This window comes from Stomoxys calcitrans, chromosome 1 (assembly GCF_963082655.1).
Source record: "Stomoxys calcitrans chromosome 1, idStoCalc2.1, whole genome shotgun sequence".
Lineage (NCBI taxonomy): Eukaryota > Metazoa > Arthropoda > Insecta > Diptera > Muscidae > Stomoxys > Stomoxys calcitrans.
In genome coordinates, this window is record NC_081552.1 from 182,287,733 (window position 1) to 182,311,487 (window position 23,755).

Genomic DNA, 23,755 nt, shown 5'->3' on the forward strand with positions numbered 1-23,755 from the left:
TTCTTGAGCCCCAAAGGGCGCAATTCTTATTCGAATTGGCTGACATTTTACACAGGTCTCCAACATATAATTTAATTGTGGTCCAAACCGGACCATATCTTGATATCGCTCTAATAGCAGAGCAAATCTTTTCTTATATCCTTTTTTGCCTAAGAAGAGATGCCGGGAAAAGAACTCGACAAATGCGATGGTGGAGGGTATATAAGATTCGGCCCGGCCGAACTTAGCACGCTTTTACTTGTTGACATTCCCTCTGATTCCTTGAGATAGGGGGCCCAAAAAGCGACGATTGACTCATGCTTTAAAATAAGGGCTGGAAAGGCTTAATGGCATAACTTCTAAATGTTTCTCGGATTAATAGACAAGAACACCTGGTTTTTCTAAACATGACCTACTGTTTCTAACATATAACTACGTCATGACCTATCAAGACAACAGAATTACCTACCGCGATTTTAAGAAAATAAACTACAATTTACTGAATCACCTTACTGATGAAGTACCGTGGGACTCAATTTATCATTTTGACTCTGCGGATGAACAAACATCATTTGTTCAAAATCATATCTGTTCAATATACAATCGATGTGTTCCAGAGAAAACAATAACAATTAAATATTCACAACCACCTTGGTTTAACCAGCGAATAAAAACTTTGATTGATGAAAGAAACTTTTCATATAGACGTTGGAAACGTTTTAGAACCTCACAACTACATGAACATTTTAAAAATGCTAGAAGAGCTGTTGGAAAGTGTATAACTGAGGCAAAGACATTGTATTTTCATAATAAATTTCAGAATGCTGTTAATAGTCGCTCTAAATGGAATGAGATACGAAAAATTGGCGTTGGAGAAAAACGCAATACTCAGCTGGAACCCAACATGAACAGAAATGAACTAAATGAGAATTTTGTTTCAATAAACACTGTCTATCCTACTGAAAATATATATGAAAATATGTGCATGGTAGCTGTTGAAAATCCTTTTTCCTTTCGCTGTGTAAATGAAACTGAGGTTCTACACAGCATTCTGTCCATTAAATCTAATGCGATCGGAACTGATGAAATAAATCCACGATTTATTAAAATAATTGTGCCAAAGATTCTGCCATATTTAACATATATATTTAACACTGTTCTAACTAAATCCACTTTTCCGCTTGAATGGAAACATGCAAAAATTGTACCTATTCGCAAATCAAAAAATGAGTACCGTCCCATCGCCATTTTACCATACCTGTCTAAAGCACTGGAACGCATAATGGCTAACCAAATTGAGCATTTTCTGAAATCTGAAAATTTGTTATCTAACTGGCAATCTGGATTTAGAAAGAAAAGAAGTTGTACCACTGTTCTGATTGATGTAATTGAAAACCTTCGTCAAAGTATGGATAACGGAATGATATCCTTTCTCCTTCTTTTGGATCACAGTAAGGCCTTTGACACTGTAAACCATAATATTCTTGTCCTAAAACTTATGAAATTATTTAATTTCTCCGAGACGTCTTGCAAGCTGATATCATCATATTTGACGCAAAGATCGCAGTCTGTTTTTTATAACAATAGTTGGTCTAACTCTCTGAATGTCCTTAAAGGAGTACCTCAAGGTTCTATCCTTGGCCCTCTTTTATTTTCCATGTATATAAATGATCTGCCTGATGTGCCTGCAACATCTAAAATCCAAATGTATGCTGACGATGTCCAACTTTACACATACTGCAAACTGAAAGATATCCAAACCTGTGTGTCTAACATAAATATTGATTTAGACTTAATACATTGTTGGGCTGTTAATAATGCATTATGTTTAAATCCATCCAAAACCAAACTGATTCTGATAAGTAAAAGAAATGTGACAATAACTGATGATCTCGTTGTGAAAATTGGTAACTCTGTAGTGAATCTTGTACAAGTAGCCACAAATTTAGGATTGACTTTTAATTCAACCCTAACGTGGACAAATCACATTAATGCAACAGTTGGCAAAGTACGTGGGATGCTGCGAAATTTATGGACTGTTCGCTTGTCAACTCCTTTTCACATCCGAATGTTACTTGCAAAAAGTTATTTAATTCCCACACTGTTATATGGATGCGAGATATTTGCGAATTGTGATGCAGACACCAGTAGAAAGCTTAATGTTGCTTACAATGATATTGCAAGATATGTGTTTAACAAAAGTCGACAAGCTCGTATATCACAATTTACATACCAAATATTTAACTTAACTTTTTCAAACTTACTGAATGTCAGATGTCTACTTCTTCTGCACAAGGTAATCTACACAAAAGAACCTGAATACCTACACAAACATCTGAAATTCGCCAGGTCCAACCGTGGCCTAAAACTCATTCAACCACGATTTGCCACACAAACCTCTGAACGACAGTACATTGTACATAGTACGCGTCTCTGGAACAACCTACCTCCCAACATACAGAGCATAAGCAATGCAACTTCATTCAAAAATGAGCTATTTAAATTTTTTAAATGAACTACGAATTATTTTTCTTTAAATGTCCTTAATATTTACTACTATAATTTAAAATGTTAAGATTAGTTAATATCCTTTTAAAAAGAATAATCATTATTTTATATACTCTATTGCGAATCAGCACATTAACATATAAGATATAATCTTGTTGTGCTGGTGTTACACTCAATAAACAAACAAACAAACAAACAAACAGAAGTTCCGATTTAGGCTTTCATATCTTTGAATTGCATAAAAGTATTCCAGGTAGTTAGGATTGAGTGCAGATGTGGTTATCTATTAATGCACTTGACTGTTTCTGTGTAAACAAATTATTTTCCCCTTTTGTATATGTTGCTGAAATCACTGTGTGAGTCCAGAATAAAATATGCGTCAAAGTCACAAAACATGCATAGAATTTGTAGTGGCATTTTATATTGTTATGCATTCATTGTGAACAAATCTCGCATTTCCTCCATGGCAACATTTCCATGGATGCCCCCTAGAGAACAATTTTTTGTTTCTTTCTCTATCTTTATGAATTTTTTGTGAACGAAAGAAAAAATATTTTTTTTTTATTTTGTATTTATAAAAATATCCGTTTTTTATGTCACTGAGAACTGACACTGACACACTTCATAAAAATTTTACTTCAAGTATTTTCCATATGAACAGATTTGCCACTGTCGAGATGTCGAGATATTGTTACAATTGCAACACTAACATATTTTAATGTTATTGTACATCGCATGCATATCTGCCCACACAAACAAAGAAAGAAATATGCAAATAAAGTTATAAAGTGGAATGAAAAATCCAATATTATTTATTGTACTAATTCAGTGCCCCAGCAAGCCATTCACTACATTTTATACCATAGAGAATATATACTTTTAGCTTGATATGTTTTAGAAATGTTTGTATATTTTTATGAAAATGTTATGAATTGAATTTTGTAACTCTATGGTAGATACATTCGAGGTCTCTATGCTATGGAGGATACTCCACACCAATTACGGTAGGGGATGTATTCAGAAGTCAGAGAACGAATATACAATGTCTTGCAAGGAAACAATAGGACTACTCTGGGAACAACGTAACACCGAAAGAAGTCATCACTGATGAACAGTGATGACAGTCATCACTGGGCGACCGACAACTTTAAATAGCCAGGCCCTGATACAGTACCATCGATCGATCTAAAAGCTAAGTCCAAATATACTCTGTTGGCATCAGCACACAGAGTGTAACAAAACCCTATAAGGACTTCAGATAATTTGATCAAAATTTTCGAAGGCTTTCATTTCAGACATCAGTCATAACTCCTGGGTATAATTGGGATGAAGGCGAGCGGGAGTATAACAAAAACTGGCAAATCAGCCGGTTGGGGGGCTCTAATCCTTTCCCTATTATATACTGTTTATGATCACAATAATATTTAATACTTACTAGTTTAAACCCTTTATTTTGAGAGAGAAAAAAAAACAAGTAAAAGCGTGCTAAATTCGGCCGATCCGAAACATATATACCCTCCACCACGGATCGCATTTGTCAAGTTCCGATATGGACCGTACTTGTCATGCCATACAAGTCATAGAAAATTTCAGGCAAATTGAATACTAATTCCGCCTTCAGGAGGCTGAGAAAGTCAAATTGGGAGATCGGTTTATATGGCAGCTATATCAGGATATAGACTAATTTAGACCATACTTAACACGGTTGTTGGAAGTCATAACAAAACACCTCACGCAATATTTCAGCTCAATCGGCGAAGAATTGCGCCCTCTAGGAGCTCGAGAAGTGTAATCGAGAGATCGGTTTATGTGGTGGGTATATTAGGTTATAGACCGATTTAGATCACGCTTGTAGGTCGTACCAAAACGACATATGCAAATTTCAACCAAATTATATAACATTTGTGCCGTCTAGAGGCTAAAGAATCCTAATCGGGAGATCGGTTTATGTGGCAACTATATCAGGATATGGACTGACTTAGACCTCACCAAAACGACATATGCAAATTTTCAACCAAATTATATAACAATTGCACCCTCTAGAGGCTAAAGAATCCTAATCGGGAGATCGGTTTATATGGCAGCTATATCAGGATATGGACTGACTTAGACCTCACTTAACATAGTTATTGGAAGTCATACCAAAACGACATATGCAAATTTTCAACCAAATTATATAACAATTGCACCCTCTAGAGGCTAAAGAATCCTAATCGGGAGATCGGTTTATTTGGCAACTATATCAGGATATGGACTGGCTTAGACCTCACTTAACACTGTTGTTGGAAGTCATACCGAAACGATATGTGCAAAATTCCAGCTCAATCGGCAAAGAATTGCGCCCTCTAGAAGCTCAAGAAGTGTAATCTGGAGATCGGTTTATATGGCGGTTAAATCTGATTATAGACGGTTTTAGACCATAATTAAAACAGTTATTGGAAGTCATACCGAAACGACATATGCCAAATTTCAACCAAATTATATAACAATTGCGCCCTCTAGAGGCTCAAGAAGCCTAATCAGGAGATCGGTTTATATGGCAGCTATATCAGTATATGGACTGACTTAGACCATACGTAACACAGCGGTTCGAAGTCATAACAAAACAACATGTTCAAAAATTCAGCCAAATCGGATAAGAATTGCGCCCTCTAGAAGCTAAAGATGTCTAATCATGAAGAACACTTCATGCAAAAATAAGATTTGCACCCTCTAAAAGCTCAAGAGTCCAAAATCCAAGATCGGTTTATACGGCAGCTATATCAAAATATGGACCGATTTGGCTGATTTACAATCCCTACCGACCTACACTTATAGAAAGCATTTATGCAAAACTTCAAGCGCCTAACTTTACTCCTTCGAAAGTAAGCTTGATTTCGTCAGACGGACGGACATAGCTAGATCAACTTAAAATATCATGACGATCAAGAATATATATACTTTATGGGGTCTCAGACGAATAATTCGAGGTGTTACAAACGGAATAACGAAATTAGTATACCCCCTTCCAAAAACAAGTAAAAGCATGCTAAGTTCGACCGGGCCGAATCTTGGGAACCCACCACCATGGATTCTGCTAAATGTATACAAAATAAATGTAGTTAAAGGGCATAATTTTATTCTACGTACAAAACTTCTGTCAAACCAGCAAAAATTAAAGCTTCTAGGAATCGATCAAAGATAATCGAGAGACCGGTTAACATCGGAGCTATATCAGGTTATTGACTGATTTGGACCGTATATGGCACAGTTGTTGGAAGTCGTAACAGAACACCGCATGCAAAATCCGACAAATATGGCTGCTTGTAAGGACTCAAGATGTCAAATCGGGATATCGGTTTATATGGAAGCCATATCAGGCTATAGACCTATATGGACCGTACTCAGCACAGTTATTGAAAGACATAACAGATCATTATGTACCAAAATTTCTGCCAAATCGGAAAAAAATTACGGCTTTCACGGGCTTAAGATGACAAACCGGGAGATCGGTTTATATGGAAGCTATACCTAAATCCGAACCGATATGGCCTATTTGCAAACCCCAACGACCTACATCAATAATGAGTATCTGTGAAAAATTTCAAGCGGCTAGCTTTACACGTTCGACCGCTATCGTGATTTCGACAGACGAACATAGCTAGATCGACTCAGGGCGTCGAGGCGATCAAGAATATATATACTTTATGGGATCTTAGACGGAGTGTTACCAACGGAATGACTAGATTAGCATGCCCTCATCCTACGGTGGTGGGCATAAAAATCAATTTGTGTTTGTTTGTTGGTTTGTTTGTTTGTCTGTTCCGTATAGACTCAAAAACGGCTAAAACGATTTTCTTGAAATTTTCACAGATGCATAATGATGACGTGATGAAAATAGGATACTACATTTTTTGATATCTGAAGGGGGCGTCCCCTCCCCCTTACCACAATTTTCAAAAACGCCAGATCTCGGAGATAGGTGGGGCGATTAAAGCGAAATTTTGTGTGCTCTCTTTTAGTAATCTAAAACCAAAACCCCACCCCTAAAACCCACCAAATAAATTTATAGACCAATCACGACAATATGGAACTCAAATGAAAGGTATTTGAAAGTGCAAAACGAATCTGATATATTTACAAATATGGAGTCAAGTGTTTGGGGGGCCGCCCTACACCCAAAAACACTCCTAAATCGGACATATTTACCGACCATGGCAATACGGGGCTCAAATAAATGATATTTGGAAGTAGGGCACGAAATTGATATCCACTTTCGGTACCAAGTGTTTGGGGGGTCCTCCCCTTCCATAAACAGGACTTATTAAATGGCAATGACAAAATTAGGGGATTTAATTAAAAGGTATTTGAGAGTTGAATACGAATCTGATATCCAAATGTGGAGCCTAGTGTTTTGGGTGAACGCCCTTCCCCAAAGAGGACAAATTTACCGATTATAGCAAGGAGTAGAGAACGAATCTGATATCAACATCGGTAAAAAGTGTTTATAGGGCCGCCCCTTCCCAAAGCTCCCCCAAGAGAGGACAAGTATACAGACCATAACAAAATGGAGCTCAAATAAAAGGCAGTTTAGGGTAGAATACGAATCTAATATATAGTTTCATGACCAAGTCACCGAGTAGCCTCCCCAACCCCCATACCGGACGCGTTTGCTGTCCACGGAAATATGGGGCTCAAAGGTTTTTGGTATTTGGGAGTAGAGTAGGAATCTGATATCAGCATTCGGCCCTGTCTAGGAACGTCTCACCTCCATAACAACCTCCAAGTAGGACGTATTTGCACACCATAACAATTTGTGGCTCAAAGAGAGTGGAGCACAATGTGAATAGTTTTTATGACCCACCCCACAAACCGGCCATATTTACAGATTATTGCAATAAGGTATTTGAAATTAGAAAACCAATTTGATTTCCTTTCTTGGCAAGTGTTTGGGGAACGCCTCATCCCCATGGGTTTCAAACAAATTATATTTGAGAGTAGAATACGATGCTAATATTTTTTCATGGCTAAGTATTTGAGGGACCACCTCACTGTCCAAAACACCCCTAAATCATACATATTTATCGACCATGGCAATATGGGGCTCAAATGAAAGATATTGGGGATTAGAGTACGAAATTGATACCAACTCTCAGAACCAAGTTTTTTGGGGTCCACCACTTCCCCGAAAGACCCCCCAAACAGGACTTACTTACTGGCTATGGTAATATGGGGTTCAAATAAAAGAAATTTGGGAATAGAATACGAATCTGGCATCCAAATGTGGGTCCAAGTATTTGCGAGACCCCTCATCCCATAAATCAATGGCAATATAAGGTTTAAATAAGTGCTATTGGAGAGTAGACCATGATGCTGAAAGTTTTTCGGAGCTAAGTGTCTGGGCGATCACCCCACCCCCACAAAAACGCCTAATCGGAGATACATATTTACCGACCATGGCAATATGGGGCTCAAATAAAAGGTATTTGAGAGTAGAGCACGAAATTGATATTCACTTTCGGGACCAGGGGGTCAACACCACCCCCTATCCCACAAACCACCACCTTGGGATCCTTCCCACTCCCAAAATCCCCATGAGAGAGTATCAAATATTTTATTTTTTTTTTTCATTGGAGTGGAGTACATCTAACAACCAATTTTAGATGACCCTTAACCCTACGACCGAATTCATAGATCATATGGAATTCAAATATAGGTATTTATAATGTTGTACTGTTAGTCAAGCGATATACACATGCCATTTCAGGGTATTTCACTAAAAGCTCTTTAATAGTAGAAAATAAATATTCAACGTATAATTTTGCTCCATATAATGTAAAAGAAAGCGCAGCGGAGCGGCCCCGGTTTGGCTGTCCGTCTGTCTGTCTGTAGAACTTTATTTATTCCGGCATTAGCTTACAACGATTTTCATAAATATTTATAAATTTTTTTATTAGTAGAGCAATTGTTTCAAGCGGTTGTTGCCTTTCATTTGCAGCAGCGTGGCAGCATTCAATTTAGGATGCATAATTTATGCACTTAATTGACTTGCAACAACATTGTGGTTTATCACTTCAGAGAGCACTGAAAATTGGAACACTTTCACACATAAAAAAAACTGCACACAAGCATTTTATAAAACAAATGGCATCGGCAAAAAGTCAATACTAATTAAAATATCCAATTGTTTGCATATTTCTCTTTTTTATTTGAACCTCTGAGTCCTTGATTGCAATTAATTTTTAATTCCACATACATACACACGTACATACTTGGTATCATCCAGACATTAAAACTTTTCATATGGTTCATTTACATTTTTGGTCTAAAAAAAGTTTAGGATTTTTAATTTCATAATAAATGAATTTTGTTTAACTTTCACATGGACAAATGCAGAATCTACAGTTGCAAATTGTAGTCAGCTAGGATTATATTGGAAGTCCACAATTAGATTCACTATTAATTCCATATAACATTAATAAAAGAAGCAACAAGAAAAACTAGATAGGTTTAAACAAATAAAAGCGTGCTTAGTTCGGCTGGGCCGAATTTTACATACCCCCCACCATGGATCGCATTTGTCATGTTCTTTGCCCGATATCACTTTATAGGCGAACAAAGGATATTGGATAAGAATTTTCATGCTGTTGGAGCTATACCAAGTTATGAATCGATTGGGGCCATACTTGGTTTGGCTGTTGAAAACAAAACAAGTAAAAGCGTGCTAAGTTCGGCCGGGCGTACACAATTTCAGGAAAATCGGATAATCATTGCGACCTCTACAGGCTCAAGAAGTCAAGATCCCAGATCGGTTTATATGGCAGCTATATCCGGTTATGAACCGATTTGAACCATACTTGGCACAGTTGTTGGATATCATAACAAAACACGTCGTGCCAAAATTCATTCAAATCGGATAAGAATTGCGCCCTCTAGAAAGTCAAGAAGTCAAGAGCCAAGATCGGTTTATATGACAGCTATATCAGGTTATGGACCGATTCGAACCATACTTGGCACAGTTGTTGGGTATCATAACAAAACTCGTCGTGCGAAACTTCATTCCAATCGGATAAGAATTGCGCACTCTAGAGGCTCAAGAAGTCAAGACCCAAGATCGGTTTATATGGCAGCTATATCAAAACATGGACCCATTTGAACTATATTTGACACAGTTTTTGGATATCATAACAAAACACGTCGTGCAAAATTTCATTCCAATCGAATGAGAATTGCGCACTCTAGAGGCTCAAGAAGTCAAGACCCAAGATCGGTTTATATGGCAGCTATATCAAAACATGAACCGATATGGCCCATTTACAATACCAACCGACCTACACTAATAAGAAGTATTTGTGCAAAATTTCAAGCGGCTAGCTTTACTCCTTCGGAAGTTAGCGTGCTTTCGGACGGACAGACGGACGGACATGGCTAGATCGACATAAAATGTGGCGACGATCAGGAATATATATACTTTATGGGGTCTCAGACGAATATTTCGAGTAGTTACAAACAGAATGACGAAATTAGTATACCCCCCATCCTATGGTGGAGGGTATAAAAAACGCCCTTCAACTAAAGTTATTTTGTATAAATTTTTAGCAGATTCCATGGTGGTGGGTTCCCCAGATTCTTGTTTTCCAATTCAATTTATTTGAAATTTGATGTTCGCAGGAAATTTCGGTAAACCCATAGAAATCTTATTCGAAATTTTATATTTATTGAAAATTTACTCGAATTTTGATTTGTTAAATTTTAATTTAATTCGATCATTCAGCTCGTCTCAAAAGAGAAACAAACAAAAATTGTAAAATTTAATGATGATAAAATTTAATGAAAAAAAAAACTTGAAAATTAAAAATTCGGCAGAGCCCGGCCAAGATTCGAACCTGGGACCACGGAGCAACGGCGAGAGCCATTGCCGTTGGCTTAGCGTTCAAAGCCATCACTACAACTTCCAACAGATGCACAAAATCATGTGTGGTACGGAAGAAAGTGTAATTTACCACGGACAGAATGTCTGCCATTACACAAAAATAAATGCATTGGAAAAAGGTACAGCTAATAAGCAGGGTTGTCGAGCTTGGTTCATGTGGTAATTTTATCACAGATGCGTTTTCGCAATTAAATACGATTTAAATACAACATACCAACGCACGGCCCTTGAGGCCATCACACCTGATATGGTTGAAAAGTCTTCTAACCAAAGACGAAACGCGTCCCATAGTGGTTGGTGTATGTTGCTACCTTAGGTTTTCCTTTTCCATTTGCATCTTCGATCATTCAGCTCGCCTCGAAAGAGAAACAAACAAAAATTGTAAAATTTAATGATCTCGCCCTAACAGGCAAAAAAAAACTTGAAAAATTTAATTTTTTGTTTAATTGCTCCCCAAATTAAATATTTTTATACCCTTCACCACTACTGTGGTACAGAGTATTATAACTTAGTGAATTTATATGTAACACCAAAAAGGAAGAGAGACGATAAGTATACCGATCGACTCAGAATTGCTTTCAGATTCGATTTGGCTATGTCCGTCTGTCTGTCTCTCCGTCCGTCTCCCATAAATACGTTCGTTCAATAATAATGCAAAAAAATGGTTCAGGTTAACCGATTCTCTCGAAATTTGGCAGGAAGGATTTTTTTACGACTGGTGAATTTCATGGAAATCGGCTCAGATTTAGATATAGCACTCATATATAAATATCGCCTGATTTTCACTCCTAGTGCCACTGCAAGCACATTTATTGACCTATCTTGGCAAAATATTGCACAACGCTTTCCTCGACGACTACCACAATATACATAGAGTTTGGTCAAAATCGGTTCAGATTTAGATATAGTTCCCATATATATGTTCGTTCGATTTGCAGTAATATTGCAATAAAATGGTCTTTAGTTAACCGATTTTCTCGAAATTTGGCAGGCGGGATTTTCTCTTGACTCCCAATATTACTGGTGAATTTCAGGGAAATCGGTTCAGATTTAGATGCAGCTCTCATATATGTATATAGCCCGACTTTAACTTCTAGAGTCACAGCGAGCGCATTAATTGACCCATCTTGCCAAAATTTTGCAAAACGCTTTCCTCGACGACTGCCACAGTATCTGAGGAGTTTGCTCGAAATCGGTTGAGATTTAGGTATGGCTTTCTTATATATGTTCTTCCGCTTTTGAGAAACATTGCAAAAACGTGCTCATTCGTTAACCGATTTTGTCGAAATTTTGCAGGAAGGATTTTCTTATGACTCGCAATATTGCGAGTCATATAATATATTTTATAGAAATCGCAATATTTCATAGAAATCGGCCCAGATTTGGAAATAGCTGTCATATATGAATATCGCCCGATCTTCACCCCAAGAGCCACTGTTTTACCAAAAGTTTGCTCGAAATCGGATCAGAATTAGATACAGCTCCCATATATATGTTCGTCAGATTTGGGTAATTTGTCATAATGTTGTCATTTGCCAACCGTAGTCGAGGTCCATCAAAATTGGTTCAGAATTGGACATAGGTTCCACAATGTACTTGTAGGGTAGGTGTAGGGTATTGTACTGTCGGCACCGCCTGACTTTTGCCCTTCCTTACTGGTTTATCAATGCGCTTCATACAATGTTAATTGCATAGCATTTAATGCGTAGTGTTTCGCAACCTTTTTCAATCGGTAATTGCATTTGTACCATAATACTTTACAAATGTGCGCCGTTTTAATTGAAATCTAGAGATGCCTTCTAATTGAAGCGTATGACACAAGCTAACCCTGGCATTACATGAAAGGCCTTCACACTTTCAAATCACCGAAGAGACTCGTATTCCAATTAAGGCCTTTGTAAATATTAATGAAGTCGATAATTGAATTATGTGTTCAGTTAAAGTGTTATATAGTGACGCTATCAACATCAATGGCTTCTATTACAAGAACAACAACAAATTGATGCAGTTGCATCAACATCAACTTAGGGTAAAATTTCAGTGGCATATAAAGGGTGATTTTTTTGAGGTTAGGATTTTCATGCATTAGTATTTGACAGATCACGTGGGATTTCAGACATGGTGTCAAAGAGAAAGATGCTCAGTATGCTTTGACATTTCATCATGAATAGACTTACTAACGAGCAACGCTTGCAAATCATTGAATTTTATTACCAAAATCAGTGTTCGGTTCGAAATGTGTTCATTCACCGTAACGTTGCGTCCAACAGCATCTTTGAAAAAATACGGTCCAATGATTCCACCAGCGTACAAACCACACCAAACAGTGCATTTTTCGGGATGCATGGGCAGTTCTTGAACGGCTTCTGGTTGCTCTTCACTCCAAATGCGGCAATTTTGCTTATTTACGTAGCCATTCAACCAGAAATGAGCCTCATCGCTGAACAAAATTTGTCAAAATTTGAACACATTTCGAACCGAACACTGATTTTGGTAATAAAATTCAATGATTTGCAAGCGTTGCTCGTTAGTAAGTCTATTCATGATGAAATGTCAAAGCATACTGAGCATCTTTCTCTTTGACACCATGTCTGAAATCCCACGTGATCTGTCAAATACTAATGCATGAAAATCCTACCCTCAAAAAAATCACCCTTTATAAGGGTGTAGTGTGGTGGGATTTAGTTAATAGTTTCTAGAAAATGATAAGAGATTAAAAGTAAAAACGTATGGCTAATACGTCAGGGTCAAATTTTAAAGCTTTTCATCGAAAAATCTTATATGGCAAGAGCAAAATGTTATGTAGACACCCTCTACAACTTTTCATATAGTGATTGGACGATTTTTTCTTTAACTTATCAACGTGTTCACCGTTTTTGAATTTTGTTCAAATCTTTTCGATCATATTTAAAAAGCTGTGGCCGAATTATCGCATACGTTATCGAGTACGCCTTTGTATTAAATGAAATTTTTCAATGAAATGCAAATTCACAAGTTGAAAATTTCCTACGGTTTGACTTCTTCACTTATGCGACGTATATTCATAAATTCCTGGACTACTTGAAAGTATGATTCCGACTCCCAGCACAATCAAAATCACTAAACATTTCCATTTTCTAATCAATGGCAAATTCGCAAGTTGAGGATTTCCTACGATTTGACAACTTCACCTATGCGGTAATTGTTCACATGTTCCTGGACTACTTGAAAGTATGATTCCGACTCCCAGTAGAATCGAAATCACCAATGCTGTTCTAAACATTTCATTTGGTTAACCATAATACGTAACTAATGCAAAATTAAGAACCACTGTTATGCATGTATGGTCTGGCACACGCTTCTTTGCCATGCGACGCAATATAATGCATTTATGTTGTCGGTGTCTATTAATTTGTCACTAAATTAAAAATATCACTTTGAATGAGAGCAGTGATGCTCATTTTTTAGTTTCATTCTTGTTGGCAGCTCCCCTGTGTATTGCAGTCAAAACTTATGTATGTGCATCCACATGCGTGTCAACATGCATGCAAATATGCCGTTTTGAGTAGCTGTTTCAGTGCAGTGTCAAACATTGAAAGTATGAGTGTGAACATTGTTTAGCTTTGACAAACACACATTGTGTTAGAGTGAATTCTGTAAGCACAACCTCATTGCGGTTCGAAAAGCATTCCACTGCATAAAGTTTCAGATTGTACTCTACATCGTCACTATTGTACAGGGTACGAGGGTGACCCCAAAAGTAGCCGACCTTACAAAGACAACACAAACAAGTGAAAGCGTGCTAAGTTCGGCCGGGCCGAATCTTGGGAACCCACCACCATGGATTCTACTAAAAATTTATAAAAAATAATTTAAGTTATAGGACATTATTTTATTCTGCATACCAAACTTCTGTCAAACCAGCAAAATTTAATGCTTCTAGTAACCGAACAAGGATGATCGAGAGACCGGTTTACATACGAGCTATTTCAAGTTAAAAAATAATTTTGGAAATTGGAAGTCATAACAAAACACTATATGCCAATTCGGACAAAAATTGTGACTTGTAAGGGCTCAGAAGTCAAATCGGGCGATCGGTTTGGTTTATATGGGAGCTAAACAGGTTATGAACTGATTTGAAACGTACTTGGCACAATTGTTGGAAGTCATATCAGAACACGCTGTGCAAAATTTTAACCTAATCAAAAAAAATTGCGGCTTCTAAGGGCTCAAGAAGTCAATTCGGGAGATCGGTTAATATGGGAGGTATGTCAGGTTATAGACCGATTTAGACCGCACTTGGCACAGTTGTTGGAAGTCATATCAGAACACCACGTGCAAAATTGCACCCAAATCGGACAAAAATTGCGGCACCCAGGGGTTCAAAAAGTCAAATCGGGAGATCGGTTTATATAGGAGCTATATCAGGTTATAGACCAATTTGAACCGTACTTGACACACATATTGAAAGTCATAACAGAATATCATGTGCAAAATTTCAGCCAAATCGGATGAAAATTGAGGCTTCCGGGCGCTCAAGAAGTCACATCAGGAGTTCGGTTTATATGGGAGCTATATCAGGTTATGAACCGATTTGAAACGTACTTGGCACAGTTGTTGGAAGTCATAGCGGAACACGCTGTGCAAAATCGGGAGATCGGTTTATATGGAAGGTATATCTAAATCTGAACCGAAATGGTCCATTTGCTATCCCCAACGACCTACACCAGTATTAAGTATCTGTGCAAAATTTTAAGCGGATAGCTCTATGCGTTCGATTTCTATCGTGAATTCGACAGACGGACATGGCTAGATCGATTCAGAATGACGAGACGATCAGGAATATATACTTTATGGGGTCCTAGATCAATAAAAACAAATTTCTTTATTTCTCAAAATAATCTCCGTTTAGCTCGATACACTTTTCCAGCGATGTCGAATAGCTTCGATTCCCGGTTTATAGTAGGAAGTAGAAGAAGTCTAGCTCCAGAACCATCAACCACAAGTCACATCTCTTCATTGCTGGAAAATCTTTGTCGCCGAGCCATTTTTTAAAATTAAGAAATAAAAAACAAGTAAACGATCATTAAGTTCGGCCGGACCGAATCACAAATACCCTTCACTACTTTGAATAACTTTTTCATATATTTTTAGGAGCTATATAAATTAGGTTAGCTTTAAATCAGTCAACAGACTCACTTAGACGTTTTCGTTCATTGTGATCCCACAGGAATAGGAGAAGGAAGATGCCTTCTAGTTCCTACTATCCAGAATGTTCGCTTTTAAAAGACCTACCAACCGAATGGTCACATCGGTTAAAACTGACAAAGGTCGCAAAGAAATTAGAACATACAGTGGAACTATATTCTGACTGCCAGTGTGGGACACACAAAGGAAATTTTCTATAGTCTCTTCTTCCTCAACGTCCTCATAATTTCAGCAAAAATCGTTACTGGCAACCTTCAGTCTCTGAGCATATTTTCCGATTAGACAGTGACCTGTCATGACGGAGACAATGACTGAGACGTCTGTTCTAGCCAATGACAGCAAAACGGTAGACCTCTTCAAGTCTAGATTAGACCACATGGTTTTGGAATGATCACAGCCCACTCTTTGTGACCATCTATCATTCGTTGTCCTTCGGGCCTGGTCCTGAAAACTTAGCTTACATGTCGCTAGTGGCATACCTACAGATTCCAGTTACCCTGGATTGTGCAAGGTATTTCCTAGTCTCGCCAGCTCGTCCGCTTTACAATTCCCTGGGATATCTTTGTGGCCCGGCACCCAGAACAGGTGAGTTTTGAACCGTTCTGCCATCTCGTTGAGAGATCTGCGACAGTGGAGGCCGGTTTTTGTGTTCAGAAATACGTGCTCCAGGGATTCAATGGATGCCTGGCTATCTGAGAATTTATTTATACCAATCGTCGCAATGACATTATATCCTAGCCATTCCAACACTTCCTTAATAGCAAGAATCTCCGCTTGATAGGCACTGCAGTGGTCGGGTAACCTTTTCGATATGACCAGTTCTATATCTTAAGAGTACACCCCAAATACCACCTGGTCATCTAGTTTGGAACCATCCGGAATGGTGGTACAGTACTTTTTATTAAAAAGCGACTCAAGCAGGGTGTAATCCACACTGCCTGGAACATCGGGCATTATATCCAGGAGAACACAGTGTCCCTAGCCGCCACATTACCAAAGAGAAAGCCCCCTTAGTCTCACGGCAGTGGTCGCAACAATTTGTCTAGCCATGTGATACACAAACAAGTCATCCTTTGTATCCGATTGACTATTGAACAGTAGGTGGACTTTTGAAGCGCCGTCCACCAGACCACAACACCATATAGCATTATAGGTCTGACGACTGCAGTACCCAGTGCATGATACGCTGTCTAAACTCTCAAATTTTGCCAATGGCACTCTTGCAGGATTAGCGACTTAAAGGAGTGGAAACTTCTGTTGAAGAGTTTTCTAGATCTTTCTTCGACCTACCAGTTCTGGGGTCCACCATGGCGAACGCTGTTTGCCCTTTTCTTGGCACTAGGACATTATGACACAATCGAGTCATTCGGGGCCTTCCGCTTGATCGTTATGTCTCTATCCTCCGCAATTTCGAGTTACTTTTCTGGTCTAGAAGGTAGATATGCAAAATTTGTGCCGAAATTTATCCCAATCCGCCATTCTTCTGTTTAGACGAGGGACCACTTCTGCAGTATTTTCTCCCAGGCTCAAACAAATATAACGATGATCAGAAAAGCTGTGGTCATCCAACATATCCTAGTGGCATATTCTTGAGCTTATATCTTCCGATACAGAGTTAATATCTTGTACCTCCTGCCTGTTCCCGGTAATAAAGGTCGGTTTATCCCCTTTATTACAAATCGCCAGATTACAACTTATAATATATTCGATAAGCAGCTCACCCTTTTCGTTGTCATCCAGTCTTCCCCATATTTGGTGATGTTCATTAGCATCACTTCCTACAATGAGACTCTTCTTTGCTACAGAAGCGGCTGCGATTTAAGGTTTGAAGGCGGCATCTCTGAATCATGTGCCATATATAGGGAAGCCAGCCAGTAATGAGACTTGTTTATTTCAAGGCTGGCTACTACTAAATCTTCAGTGCTTAGCGACGGGGAAAAAAACATTTAGACTACTCTTTGTAGGAATATAGGTTCTGTGTCTCCCATTCCCCGTGCCCACTGAGTAGTCTAAATCCCGGAATTCTTCTAACGAGCAACGCTTGCAAATCATTGAATTTTATTACCAAAATCAGTGTTCGATTCGAAATGTGTTCAAATTTTGACAAATTTTGTTCAGCGATGAGGCTCATTTCTGGTTGAATGGCTACGTAAATAAGCAAAATTGCCGCATTTGGAGTGAAGAGCAACCAGAAGCCGTTCAAGAACTGCCCATGCATCCCGAAAAATGCACTGTTTGGTGTGGTTTGTACGCTGGTGGAATCATTGGACCGTATTTTTTCAAAGATGCTGTTGGACGCAACGTTACGGTGAATGAACACATTTCGAACCGAACACTGATTTTGGTAATAAAATTCAATGATTTGCAAGCTTTGCTCGTTAGTAAGTCTATTCATGATGAAATGTGAAAGCATACTGAGCATCTTTCTCTTTGACACCATGTCTGAAATCCCACGTGATCTGTCAAATACTAATGCATGAAAATCTTAACCTCAAAAAAATCACCCTTTAGAACCATTCATTCATATTCCATGGTTCGTGGATAAGAATCACGTCAAATCCCTCTGCCATCAGGAGGACCTTCAGTGCCGCCGAAGCGGCCTTACAATGGTGGAGATTTATCTGTAGAAACCGGACCATAGTCAAGATTCAGAACTTCGGCACTGTTGTGTTAGCCTCGTCTTCTGATTTCACCAGGAGTTCATCCTCACTAGATTTGTTAGATCTTGTTATGATGAGCTTCCGTTGGCTTCCAGGGGCAGGTGAGAAAGCTGTGAAATCATCGTTCCTCAGGACACTGGACATTTGCGGTGTGGACGATTCCTTCTTAGGTGCTTCACTAGCTGCTGCTGTCGAAGTACTTTCTGAGTTCCGTGCTTCTCAGCTGGCGCACACCTTGAGCCCAGTCCGGCTGACTCCTGCTGACGAGTCGTCTGTCGGCTAGTGGAGCCTGGAGCAGCCGCTCCACCAGTAGAGGTTTTAGTAGCAGACAACATGCTACGGTCTGATACCACCACCTCAACTGTTGGGTCTTTGAAGTCCATTTTAAGCCTACTCTCTGGTTCTAGATCTGCCGCTTCACTGGAAACTGCCGCAGATCACCAACCGCCTAATGAATACCACTATCGTAGCTATCCTTGACTTAAATTTTTATTCCAAAAGTAATGACCTATTATGAGTTACAGAAAAATTCTGGCAGAGCGAAATAACAAAACGTCCGCTTCACTCAACTGTTCAAACAATTATATATATCAAACAAGCTATATCTAAATCTGAACCGAATTTAATGAAATCTTGCAAATATGTTGAGATCAGTAATAAACAATGCGTGCCAAAGTTTGTGCAGATCGTTGGAAAATTGTTGTTACTCTAAACCGATTTTGATGAAATCTTGCAGATATGTTAACATCAGTAACAAAACAATCGGTGCCAAATTTTGTGCTGATCGGTTGAAAATTATAGCTAATACGGCCAGTTAAGTGCAAATCGGGCATGACATGTGTAAATTTCGTGACGATTGGACAACAAATACGACCTATACCATGAATAGATGAACTCACAGACAAACATGGCTAAATCGAATCAGAAAGTGATTCTGAGTGGGTCGGTATACTTATCAATAGGTATAGCTCTTCTTCTCCTTCTTATCGTTGCAAACAAACGCACAAACTAATAATACCCTTTACCACGGTGGTGGTGTACGGTATAGAGACTTTCACAAGGTTTGCTAGAAAACAAGGAAGAGCGTCCTAAGTTCGGCCCGGCCGAATCTTATATACCTTCCTCCATGGATCGAATTTGTTGAGTTCTTTGCGCGGTGTCTCTTTTTAGGCAAACAAAGAATAATGGATAAAAATTGTTATGCTATTGGAGCTATACTAAGGTAAAGTCCGATTCGGACCATAAAAAAATTGAATGTTTTAGACCATAGTAGAAGTCAGTCCATTTGGATAAGAACTGCGACTTATAGGGGTTCAAGAAGCATAATCTGGAGATCGGTTTATATGGGAGCTGTATCAGGCTATAGATCGATTCAGACCATATTGGACCCGTATGTTGAAGGTCATGGGAGAAACCATTGTACAAAATTTAAGCCAAATCGTCTTAATCCCCTAGAGGCTTAAGAAGTCAAGATCCCAGATCGGTTTATATGGCTGCAATATAAGGTTATTTACCGATTTGAACCACACTTAGCACAGTTTTTGGAAGTCATAAAAAAACATGTCATGCTAAATTTCAGCCAGATCAGATGAGAATTGCGCCCCCTAGTGGCTCAAGAAATCAAGATCCAAGATCGGTTTATATGGCAGCTATATCAAAACATGGACCGATATGACCCATTTACAATCCCAACCGGTCTTCACTGATAAGAAGTATTTGTGCAAAATGTAAAGCGCCTAGCTTTACTCTTTTCAAAGTTAGCGCGCTTTCGACAGACGGACGGTAGGAAATGGCTAGATCGACTTAAAATGTCATGACAATCAAGAATATATATATTTTATGGGGTCATAGACGAATATTTCGAGGTGTTACAAACGGAATGACGAAATAAATACACCCCCATCCTATGGTGGAGGGTACAAAAATTAATGAACTTTTAAATTAATTTTTTATCTGGATCATTTAAAATAATGATTAAAATTTTACATTTTTAATTAATTTTTTAAGTGATCCAATTGTGATTGAAAAAAAAAAAATTTAATTCAATTAAAATATAAATTTTTTTGTAACAAAAAATGGCAAAAATTTCAATCACGACTGTAATTAAAAAAAAATCACATTCAACTAACAAATGATTGGTCACTACTGTCATTGAAAACATGTTAAAATTGGATCAATTAATAATCACAATAAACAAGTAAAAAGGCGTTAAGTTCGGCCGGGCCGAACTTTGGATACCCACCACCTCGGGTATATATGTAAATCACCTTTCGTCAAAATCCGGTGAAAAATGCATACCCCATAGCAGCTACAATATATAGAAATATGTTCCGATTTGGACCAAATACTAATAAATACAAGTCATTGTTCAATTGTGTATAACAAAATATTGGTCGTTTTAGTAGCAATATCTAAAAATAAACCAATCTGAACCATATACGAGACGGATGTCGAAAAGCCTAACAAAAGTCACTGTGTCAAATTTCAGTGAAATCGGACAATAAATGCACCTTTTATGGCCCCAAAACCTTAAATCGAGAGATCGGTCTATATGGCAGCTATATCCAAATCTGAACTGATCTGTGCCATGTTGCAGAAGTATGTCGAGGGGCTTAACTTAACTCATTGTCCCAAATTTCAGCGACATCGAAAAATAAATGCTTTTTTTTTGGGCCCAAAATCCAAATCTGGACCGATCTGGACCAAACTGAAGAAGGATGTCGAAGGGCCTAACATAACTCACTGTCCCAAATTTTGGCAAAATCGGATAAAAAATGCGCTTTTTATGGGCGCAGGACCTTAAATCCCTTAAATCGAGAGATCGGTCTATATGGCAGTTATATTCAAATCTGGACCGACCAAGGCCAAATTAAAGAAGGGTTTCGAGGGGCCTAACATAACTCACTGCCCCAAATTTCAGCAAATTGGTGTAATAAATTTGGCTTTTATGGGTCTTAGACTCTAAATCGGAGGATCGGTCTATATGGCAGCTATATCCAAATCGGGACCGATCTGAGCCAAATTTAAGAAGGATATCGAACAAAACTCACTGTCCCAAATTTCAGCTAAATCGGATAATAAATATGGCTTTTATGGGCCTATGACCCTAAATCGGCGGATCGGTCTATATGGGGGCTATATCAAGATATGGTCCGATATAACCCATCTTCGAACTTCACCTGCTTATGGACAAAAAAAAAGAATCTGTGCAAAGGTTCAGCTCAATATCTCTATTTTTAAAGACTGTAGCGTGATTTCAACAGACAGACGGACAGACATGGCTAGATGGTCTTAGATTTTTACGCTGATCAAGAATATATATACTTTATGGGGTCGGAAATGGATATTTCGATGTGTTGCAAACGCAATGAAAAAAAGGGATATATCCCATGTATCGGTGGTGGGTATAAAAATGATAAGTCTGCCACTTTCTTCCCACTATGCAAATATTACAACCCGTTGCGTACGACGCATTAAACCAAATCTAGAATCTGCAACCGGAATAAACAATGCCTCCCACAATTGTTTACAAATGAGATTAACACAATGACGTAGTCTGCAGTGAAGATGGAGGATGACGATGTTTTGTTTGTGCTAACTGTGTTTGTCTGCAGTTTTTGCTGTCACGTTTTGGGGCCACAAGTCTGGTTTTTGTTTCGCCATTTTATTGTTTATTTGAAATGCATTTTAAATTATTATTGTTTAATTGTGTTCCCCACTTTCCATCTCTCTCTCTCTCTTTTCAGAACTGCCCGTTATACTAATGGCCCCACAAAATCAAACAGTTAAAGTTGGCAAAAGCTTTATACTGGAATGCGATGCAGATGGCAACCCAATACCAACTATCTCTTGGCAATTTAATGGCGAACCAATTACGCCAGTGGCCGACAGCGACCATGTGGTTTTGGAAAATGAGAATACGGAATTGATAATAAATAAGGCTCAGGAAACGGATTCAGGTAGATTTATTGCAACAAAAACAAACTCTTAATTAGTGGCCTCATCCTCTATAAACACAAAAAAAAATGCGAAGCCAGTAAATAAATATTAAAGTTGACCCAACATAACCAACGTGCCTTAAAGGCTCCCTCATGGAGATATGAAACGCAAAGAAATTCGGTTCCAAATCATCAACAGAAACATACAAATTGAACCTATAACTGAACCGATTCTGATGAAATGTCAAGAGCCATAAGAGAATCTCTTCTTTCAATTTTCATAAGAATTGAACAATGTCAAAAATTAACGTCATACTAAAGGGTGATTTTTTTGAGGTTAGGATTTTCATGCATTAGTATTTGACAGATCACGTGGGATTTCAGACATGGTGTCAAAGAGAAAGATGCTCAGTATGCTTTGACATTTCATCATGAATAGACTTACTAACGAGCAACGCTTGCAAATCATTGAATTTTATTACCAAAATCAGTGTTCGGTTCGAAATGTGTTCAAATTTTGACAAATTTTGACAAATTTTGTTCAGCGATGAGGCTCATTTCTGGTTGAATGGCTACGTAAATAAGCAAAATTGCCGCATTTGGAGTGAAGAGCAACCAGAAGCCGTTCAACAACTGCCCATGCATCCCGAAAAATGCACTGTTTGGTGTGGTTTGTACGCTGGTGGAATCATTGGACCGTATTTTTTCAAAGATGCTGTTGGACGCAACGTTACGGTGAATGAACACATTTCGAACCGAACACTGATTTTGGTAATAAAATTCAATGATTTGCAAGCGTTGCTCGTTAGTAAGTATATTCATGATGAAATGTCAAAGCATACTGAGCATCTTTCTCTTTGACACCATGTCTGAAATTCCACGTGATCTGTCAAATACTAATGCATGAAAATCCTAACCTCAAAAAAATCACCCTTTATATCTAAATGTGAAACGATTTCTTCCAATTTAAATAGGCTTCGCATAATTTTATTCTACATACCAAACTTCTGTCCGCCTATGACGCTGAACACCTGGGTTCGAATCCTGGCAGGAACATCAGAAAATTGTACAGCGATGGTTATCCCCTCCTAATGCTGGGGACATTTGTGAAGTATTTTGCCATGTGAAAACTTCTCCCCAAAGAGGTGCCGCTCTGCAGCACGCAGTTCGGACTCGACTATAAAAAGGAGGACCCTTATCATTGAGCTTAAAATTGAATCGGACAGCACTCATTGATTTGCGAGAAGTTTGCCCCAGTTACTTAATGGAATGTTCATGGGCAAATTTGCATTTTTATCAAAACTTCTGTGAACCCAGCAAAAATTAAAGCTTCTAGGAACCGAACAAGACAAAAATTACCCCTAGTAAGGACTCGTGAAGTCAAATCGGGAGATCGGTTTATTTGGCAACTATATCTAAATCTGAATCGATATGGCCTATTTGCAATCCCCAATGACCTACATCAACAGTAAGTATCTGTTCAAAGCGGCTAGCTTTAGCGTTCGTCCGCTATCGAGACTTCGACAGACATACGGACGGACATGGCTAGATCGACTCAGAACATCGAGACG

General features: G+C 38.4%; 1 protein-coding gene across 4 annotated transcripts in view; it reads left to right on the forward strand.

Moving 5' to 3' along the window:
* The window catches only part of LOC106090443 (peroxidasin), a 420,275-nt gene that overhangs the window by 324,053 nt on the left and 72,467 nt on the right, over positions 1–23,755 (forward strand). For all 4 annotated transcript variants that reach the window (XM_059360685.1, XM_059360686.1, XM_059360687.1 and 1 more), the window contains exon 7: positions 21,993–22,205. In XM_059360685.1, the coding sequence (XP_059216668.1) occupies positions 21,993–22,205 (213 nt within the window). The remainder of the gene's footprint in view (positions 1–21,992; positions 22,206–23,755) is intronic.